This window comes from Notothenia coriiceps, unplaced genomic scaffold (genome assembly GCF_000735185.1).
Source record: "Notothenia coriiceps isolate Sejong01 unplaced genomic scaffold, NC01 NC01_scaffold00011333, whole genome shotgun sequence".
Classification (NCBI taxonomy): Eukaryota; Metazoa; Chordata; class Actinopteri; order Perciformes; family Nototheniidae; genus Notothenia; species Notothenia coriiceps.
The window spans coordinates 62,703-71,765 of record NW_011344034.1 but is presented as its reverse complement, the minus strand read 5'-3'; the positions used below and the strand labels follow the sequence as shown (position 1 = coordinate 71,765).

General features: G+C 39.5%; 1 protein-coding gene across 1 annotated transcript in view; it reads right to left on the bottom strand.

Moving 5' to 3' along the window:
- nfatc1 (nuclear factor of activated T cells 1) overlaps window positions 1-9,063 on the bottom strand; it is a 45,386-nt gene that overhangs the window by 18,741 nt on the left and 17,582 nt on the right. Inside the window, exon 7 of the mRNA XM_010772553.1 lies at window positions 695-750. Within this exon, the coding sequence (XP_010770855.1) occupies window positions 695-750 (56 nt within the window). The remainder of the gene's footprint in view (window positions 1-694; window positions 751-9,063) is intronic.

Below are 9,063 nucleotides of genomic sequence, written 5' to 3'. Positions count from 1 at the left end.
ATTGCACATTTGTTTTCAGTTACAACGGTTTAAAAAAAAAAAAAAACCTTTCATGCATTGTGGTCACTACATTAGAGGCTGCTAATTTAATTATATATATATATATATATATATATATATATATATATGGGCGTGATACATTCTAATCTCAAGCAAAGTTTATAGTAATTTATTGTATGTATTATACAGTTATATATGTTTTTGTGCAGGTAAATGGTTTGTTCACTCCCACCCTGCCTGAAGTGACCCCATTGGACTCCTTTGTTTACTTCCACAACATAGCAACATCACTATGTAACACTAGAGAGTTACATAGCACTGCAACACATTGTACGTAGCAGGTTAAGGGGCGGGACATATCTAAGCACTTGACCAATCACAACAGAGGCAGCCAGCTAAGCAATCATAGCAGACAGGCCTCTGGTTTCAGACAGAGGGTGAAAAGAGGCAGTATGAGAGAAATAAAGAGCTTTTTGAACATTAGAGCAGGTAAACATAACACAGTAGAGAAACAAAACACTAATGTGAGCCTGAGAATGAGCATAGTAGGGCCCCTTTAAAGTGATTTGACCATACAAAGTAGGAGTTGTGTAGGTTATGATTCAGAAACCAATCGATTCAATTGAGAACAACTGCTTTAATTCTGAAATTAAACCGGATTGGTCACGTTAAGAGTGTCATGTGTATCACTTACAGCCTTCGAGACGTCTCTGTCTACCTTGGCCTCAGTCTCCCAGAGGTGGTGTCCATCTGGAAAAAAAAGGAAAATGACAAATCAGAAAATAAGAGATGGCATGAGCGATGTTATTATTATTATCTGTTACATCAGTGATGAATTAAACAGCCGCACCACGTATCGTCTCTCCCGCCGCCATGAGCTCATAGTCTAGCAAACCTGAGACAGAAAAACACTCAGACAGAGAGAGAAATCTAATGCAATCCTAAAAAAAAACGAGTCATACCAAAGAGATGAGCGATATCTTTGGTGGAGAGGAACCTTGACTTCATCGCAGTGAGGAATCCCAGCATGCGGCAGCAGCTGCAGGACTCATTAAAGCCGGACGACTGGAAACTCGCCTCAACTCTCAAACTCCCAATTCCTTGTGTTCTCATAGGAATCGTTCTGGTATCCCCATATAATGATTGTTAAATAGTAGTTTTCCCATTAGGCAGTAAAAAACGAGGCATCATGTGTTCTGTTGGAAAACACTTTTGTCTTCCTGCCCAGTGAGGTGTCAGAGTAAAACTACCAATTCATTCAACACAGAAGGAAACCATTGCAGTTTCTTTGGACGCATTAACAAGGCACTAAAAAGACTGCGAAAGGACTTTACGTGGAAAGGAAGCCACAGTTTATGAAGAAAAGAAGAAGAAAAGGTCAGCTGTGGCCACGTTTACTTGTAGAAAATGAAGTGAGATATGTGTTTTTACAGGCTGCAGTTTGATAAGTGGAGCGTTTGAATTGAGCACACAGCACGTCGCAGATGGACGGGTATAGAGTTTGAGAGGTGGCACAGCTGGAGGAGGTGCAGCTTGGCAGTGACAGCTCCTATTAGGTCTGAGAAGACACAGGAAACCTGCTCCCGTTCCTTTATTTTCCCACACTGTCTGTCAGCTCTGGAGCTGCTGCTGCTCTCCAGAAGAAAGTTATAAAATGTGTGTCACCTTAGAGAGAAGGAACCCTCGGCACCAGAGGAAAATCTCAGTTTTGTTGCCAGATCTCCGGAATTTAGGCACAAAATAAGCTTAGAGAAGGAGCAGAGATACAGTGGGCTGTCATTTTAATGAGAGACTTAAGGGTAGAACTGAATGGGAACGGGCTCAGCTGCTGATTTAGCCAGTCAGCTAAACTATTTTCTTTTTTAAGTTTACAGACTTTTTTTGAGTAAATAAATTGGTCACTTATTTAGTGCACCTGCCAGAGATATGGACTTGAGTTGTGTTGTGACTGGACTTGAGACATGATGACTCAAATGACTTATTTGTGTACATTTTTAGTTAGTTTAAATGCCACATTTTTTAAAACATTCAACATTGTCAAAGTTGACCATTTAAGTGTCTTCGTAACGAGACCCGGGAATGGCAATTTGGAAAATGGAAAAGATTATTTTCTTTGCTGATTAAACATTGGTGAAGACAGACAAAAGGCTTTGTGTCAAACTAATGAAAAAGACATGAAAGTATGTATTCCTGGTAACAGAGAGGGCACCTAAATTCCACACCCTTAAACCGAAAAATAATGACAAAAACCTTTGTTTGAATACATTTGTATTAATAAAATTTGAAGCAAGATAAAATGAAAATTATATATTTCCTGGGCAGCCCATCAATCGGGATAGGTTTACGACATCTGGCGAGCAAGAAAATACCCAACGGTGTGTGGAAGCATGAATCAAACAGAACATTCGCAAACCATGTAGCAGGAAGCCTGTGTGTAAACAATAGAAATGAAAAAAAGATCGGCTTGAAGGAAGTTGTACAGGATACGCTTCATAAAGAATCCAATCGTGGTTTTCTCTTTGTGTTGTAAAGGCATATTCTCAAGGAAGAAATGCTCCTTCTTACTACTTCGAACATATATTCGTTTGGGTTCAGAGCAGAAAATAAACTCTTAGCTCAACCAATAATAATATTCTTTCCTCTATGAAAGAAGTTCTTTCTCTAAAAAATGTCTGTTTTTCTGTTCCCTCCTGCTCTGTGCCTCTCTTTACTTCGGGAACGTCTCCAGAAGGGGAGCCTTCCCCGCCGATTTGGATCCACAGGAGGTGAACATGTTGTTCAGATCTCCCTCTGTCTCTCTCTGCTTCTCCCTGTCTGCTTCTCTTTCTCTGACTCACATCATTTTTCATCACAGAGATAGAAACATCTAATGTAGCACTTTTCTGTTTTCTGTGCTCTGTACTGCCAGGAAACGTATCAAAAAGAAAGAGCTCTGAACGCGTGGGATGCCTTTGTTTTGAAAAAGAGCGTACCGGATAATTGATAACCACAGAATGTAATTGATAACCGCAGAATGTTCCAGAGTTATAGGGCACCATCTGCACAACGCCTGCAATGAAAAACCCTTAGCTCTCCAGCTCAATATGGTTTCTAACTCCCTGGCCCACTGTGCTGGATCATTTCCAATATTGTCTAAGTTAAACAACTCAGCCTAAAACCTCTCCCCCCAAAACCACCATATAAACCCAGTACCCCTCTCCAACTCTCACAACGCCCAAGCTCTTCTGGCATTGGCTGCGTCCCAACCTCGCAGAAGTCTTGCGATTCACATTTCGTTAGCGATGGTCAATACAAATCATTACTTTCTCAGAACAGACATAACACAGAGCCGTCAATGGCGCAGCGGCAGTGTGCTGTACAGAGCCATGGGGATCAAACAATATACAATACGCTTATTTGTCATGTTGGATTTATAAAGGGAATCAAACAGCTCCTTGTGCTCCTTAATTGGGGCTGGGTGGAGTAAAGCGCCGGTGCCCAGAGTGAAACAGCAGGGTGGCGTGTGCCCAAGCCCTCATAACGTACAGTAAATATAAACACATGCTCTACCCATGCTCAAAGAGTTCCCTTGTCCTCTGACTGATGACTGAGACTTCTTCCTTCCTCCCGCCTCTGAAAACACGTGGGGATTTTGAAGCTCCATGCAAGAGGTTGCAACTCTGGAAGGTGTGAGCCTAGGCCCGAGCTGATAAATGGCAGCAGAGGATAACCAGACCCTGGCTTCACTCTGGTGCCTGTCGCTGCCCAACGTCATCCGAACGCTGGGCAAAGCTTTCATCAAGAAATCATCTCTGGAGTTTCTCAAGCGGTCTTTCCATTTTTATGTACCATGCACTGTAATTTATGAAAACCTAATCCCCTCTGTTTATGCATCTTTAATTGATTTGTTTATGAAAACAGTCATTGTTCCCAGAAGTGTCATAGGCAGCCAAACCACCGAACGGCTTTGAGTGGAAGTCATTGTTTTTATGAATTCAATGAAACTGAAGCTTGTTGACCGCCCTTCCCTCCAAACCAAACCACTGCTCAAAGCTAGCAGAGCTAAAGGAGCCGCCACATGTTAGAAACAGCATCTGCTGATACATTGCGGTCATCCTGCTCACAGCTCTCATGGGGCTTAAAGGAGGATGGTTATCTGTAATTTTCTAAAGGTAATTCCAGACACCATCTGGCAGCCCTGCAGAAGGATAATCCTCTCCAAGTTCAATTTTCAGGTTCCTGTTTCTTGTGTGGTTGCTCTGGCCAATCATAATTAGGCACAATTGTTGGTGTCTTCCGGTCAGTTAAGGAAAACTCGCCAAGCTTTCTTCTTCCTAAGACGCTCCAACTCATCAGCTGAGGAAAGGACGGACAGGTGGGCAGAATGAGTCACAAAAAAAGACCCCCGCTGTAGCTGAACTGAGGGGGTTTGATGGAGCAGGAAAAGGGTTATTCACAGCAAGACGTTGCAGGAGAGAAGGCAGGTGTTCAGAGCAACAGGCCAGATGTGAAGTCCTCTTTTCCAACTTAAGCTTATGTCAATTATGGTTTGGGGAGCAGAAAACAAAACATTTTAAATAGACTTGAAAAGACAGTAGAAAGAGGCAATACCCAAAAGTAGATCATGCAAACCGAAACACTTTGCACCATGGCCGTAACGTATTAGGGAGGACCTGAATTCTATTGACTGGAAGGTATGCATTATTTTCAGATAACTGCATACTTCTGAAGCAGAGGCACCAATATCGGGCCCATTGGCGACAACAAGCCTCTTGGTGCAAAACCCAATATGTATGGGGTTCCGGTGTAACCAGCAGATAATTGATTTCATCGTTTATAGTTTAATGAACAACTTGAGATGCGTCAATTACTTTACTCAATTTGCCAGTTTAAAAGATACTTTAAAGCTAATGAAAAGCCAGATTGTCGTCTTAAAATAACAGATGTTATTGGATTTCTGCCAATGCTTCCTCTCTCCCTCTTTTCTCTCTACACAGTTTGTTACCTGCATTCAGCCAAACCCACTCATACATGATCAATATTACATGGACAACCAAGCGGAAACCCTCCTATCCCAAATTCCTGTTACCTACAGATTTGCATTTATATGCAGATATTTGTTAATAAAAACAAAACACCACCATTGTACTAAAGTAACACTCATATTGTGAAGGCTGCTATTCTCATTTCCTTTTTTGAATAGTGATGTAATCTACATCAAAATACGTTTTTTATAAACCTCTTCAAATCCTGTGTCTCCTGTAATGCACACCATGTGTTTTTACTGGTTTGAACCAAGAGTGAGTACACTCACTAATCAGTCATTATTAACCTATAAGTAGCTAGGTGACAAACACTAGTATTGAAGACAGACAAAACAGGAACATAAATAAGGAACTCCATCATCTTAAACATAATAGTACAACTACACAAAAATACCTATTATAACTTGATTGCTGCCAAGTGGCTGGACAATGAGGGTTATTCTTCTCTAACATGTACCGTTTTGAGAACTTAACTTAACATGGATTTACATTTGAGGAAAAATGCTTCCGTTTTGCTCCACTTGCTAAATGACGACCTTGAGATGCAGTCGAAAGCTAGTAAGTAGAGCTTTAGGCTACATTTGTTACAGTTACATATGTTTCTAGTCTAGTTTTGTTTACTTAATTTATGTGTTTCATTTACTCACTTCAGTGCAATCCTATAATGTCCTCTACTAAGCCTACACTAATTATAAACACTGTATAATACTCTTGCTAGGAAATGCTATGGTAATACATTTTCCAAATTATCATCAATACTCCAATTGTCAAATTTGGTGATTTAGACATTTTAAGATAGACATTTTCCTGCCTGTTCAACTAAACAAACCATAATCGATCAGCTAGAATAATGCATTGTCACAAAGATAAGAGCAGGGCTGTTTTATTCTTGAACATTTCAGATTTTTGAGGATACACGCTCGTGCCTGCTTGAGTAGCCTTTGTATGTTTTGAAAACACTCTGCCTTTCAATTATTATTATTTTAGAACTTTGGCACGTTTAGCCTTTTTAAGCCAATACATTATATCTGTGAACCTAAGACACCAAACAAAAAAAACAGAAGTGAATAAAGGACAGGAGGACCTAATTTTACAAATGGAGTGAGTGGTACTTATCAGAGGCATCATCTTCTGGACAGGCCGGGGCAAATGAAAGCAAGGTGAGATTGAGTGAGGTTTGGATTACAGGCTGATGTCTGCAGCGCTCAGGCCGTACCATAATCTCTGATGACAGATTGGCTGTAACCAGGAGTGACAACTGAACTGATCCTATCTGGAATATTTCTACTGAGGCGGGACATGGGAGGCTCAGGGGGGCGTGATCGAGCAGAGCTGTTACTGTTGTTAGATGTTGTGCTGAGACACAGGAACATGTGACAGAGTTTGTCTCTATGGGGGGAAGCAGGGGTTTCCTTCTTCGTGAGTCATACAGTATAGCAACATAACACACTCGAAAACATGAATGAGAAGTACTTATAAAGTGCCCCAGTGTCACTATCTCTTACTAAAAATAATGTAATGTAGATCGGACACAAAAACAGAAAGCAAAATAAAAATGCTTCAGTTTGTTTGACACACACACACATGCTATAGGTTGGGGTCACATACAAACACACAATATGTCAACGCCCACACGTTCTGTTACCGCAGCTTCATGAATGCTACTTTGCGAGAGTGCTTTATTGAATAATTGTCAGGAAAATAATAAATCGGTAAAATTAAATACCCTAAGTTCTTTGTGGCAACAACATCAACCAATCAGGGTTTATGAGTTGATCGTTAAAGTGTTTCCCAGAGCTCTGCTTTGGCACGAATAAAATAACAAGAAAGCATAATAAAGGGATAATTAGGATGTTTTGAGTGGGGTTGTATGAGGTACCTTTCCGTAGTCAGTATATGATTTACAGTAGATGTACTGTAGGTCAAAACAACCCAAGATTGGATAATTGATCAGCTTAAGTTAACAAAAATAATATATGCATTTACTGTAAGTGTATGCTAAATGTATCACTTTTTTACCGCTTTAGGTTTCCGTGAGCTGGAGTACAGTCTACATTCAAGAAGCACCAGACTCCATTAAAAAAAACATAATTTTAGCTCACAAGACGCAGGAGTTGCTGGTCCACCACTGCTTCAATAAGTTAGTTAGCTTGTGTTATTTTGTGACCTGGGTGAATCTGAACCAACCAAAAGTCAAACAATAACACAAACAAAGTAACAGATTGAGGCAGCGGTAGAACAACAACCACTGTGTTCTTGGATGTTTCAAAACTGATTTCTTTTAATGAACTCTGGTGGCTTTGGGGGGATGATTGATTGATGTTAACGCTTCAGTTCTACTGTATGTTTGAAATCACTCTGAGGTAAAGGGATGAAAATATTCTGAATATAGGATACACAAAAGTTGTTTTGTATCTCCCCAAAACGTATCTCCCAATGAAGCCATTTCACCCCAGAGACGACTGATGCCTCTAATTGTCTACTGTACCTATTCACCGCTCTATTTATACAGATACCAAGACCTAGCATGATCCATAGGGAGCATAATTAATGAACTGGTGGCACAGAGGCAGCTTGGGTAGAGATGTGGAAGGGTTGAGGAAAAGGGGGGGGGGCAGTGTAGTGGAAGCCTGGCTTAAGGGTGTTTCCATGGTAGGATTGCCCGGGAATCTGATGCCGGAGCCAGACGCGGGGGAAACCCTCCTCAAAAGCAAGAAGCACACCCATCAGCATCAGTCCAGAGCCGGCTCGAAAGTCAGTCAGATTCAGAACAAAACGGAACCAGACAACTGGTACTGACAGTATTTACATCTGATCATTACTCTCTTTCTGCTTACGAAACTAATTACCCAATTCATTGATTTATTTTCAAAGAGGCAGAGGTAAATTCCTTGGTTAGGTTAGGGTTAGGGTTTACATTTAAGAGGATCATGCAAAAGTAATCAGCACGGTCAGACTTGGGAGAATGTGAAAAATCTGAAATGGTAAAAGAGTATAAACAAAGTGTTTTTCTGGACTTTGGAAAAAGCAGTTTGACAAAAATAAATCTTGACCTCCATTTATTATTATTTTTTTCAGAATGAACATTTTACAGTATAGCACCTCATGGTCTTCCTCACCAAGGCTGTTTTAATTTGTATTCTTAATATTATGATATGATATAAATTATTATCACCAGATTAATTCGTCAAACATTTTGAAATGCTGAATTTTGAAAAATTATTTGCATTTTTTAATGAAAAGTTTTATGAGTTAAATGGATATTCTTTCCTTTACTACTATTTAGTTGAGATTAATAATGGAAGCATGTTTAATTACATAGTTTAAATTAAATAAGAAATGATCTTATATTAAGAATTTCCTTGTACTGATCATGAGAAATATTTGATCTTGCTCATGCATCCTGTAAGTGAGTAGTGGAAAATGCACAACAAAACAACATTGTATTAGCTTAAAACTTAGCTTTACTAATGATCTGATTTTTAAGGTAAAGCTAGCATAACATAGCTAGAGTAGCCAAGTTAACTTTTTTTTAAAATATGGCAAAATCAACTTAAAAACACAAAAATAATTAAATGATTAGTTAGCATACTGTAGCATAAAGTCAACATTTAAAAATATGATCAGCAGGAGGCCAACTAGTAATGCTAATAAGCTAGCTTCCTTTTTGCTTTAAATTGAAACCAGAACTTTATTTTTGCTAGCTGGCTAACTTGTACTGTAAAAATTAGGCTTTTTTCTCCTTATAACTGAAGTTCAATCCAACCAGTGACATTGTTGTTGTCTCCAGAGCAGCTTCAGGACATACAACTCAAACACTCCTCTCAGCAGGGCCGGTTCTAGCCAATTTGCTGCCCTAGGCAAGATTTTAGCTGGTGCCCTAGATCTAGGGGGTACAACTCTAAAACACTTATTTAATAATCAAATAAGTATGTGAACATAACCAATCACCTACCATAGCAAATAACAAATAAATGTAACTTTTTTTTATTTTTGTTGTTCATTCATATATTATTTTACCTAGTTAACATTTATTTAT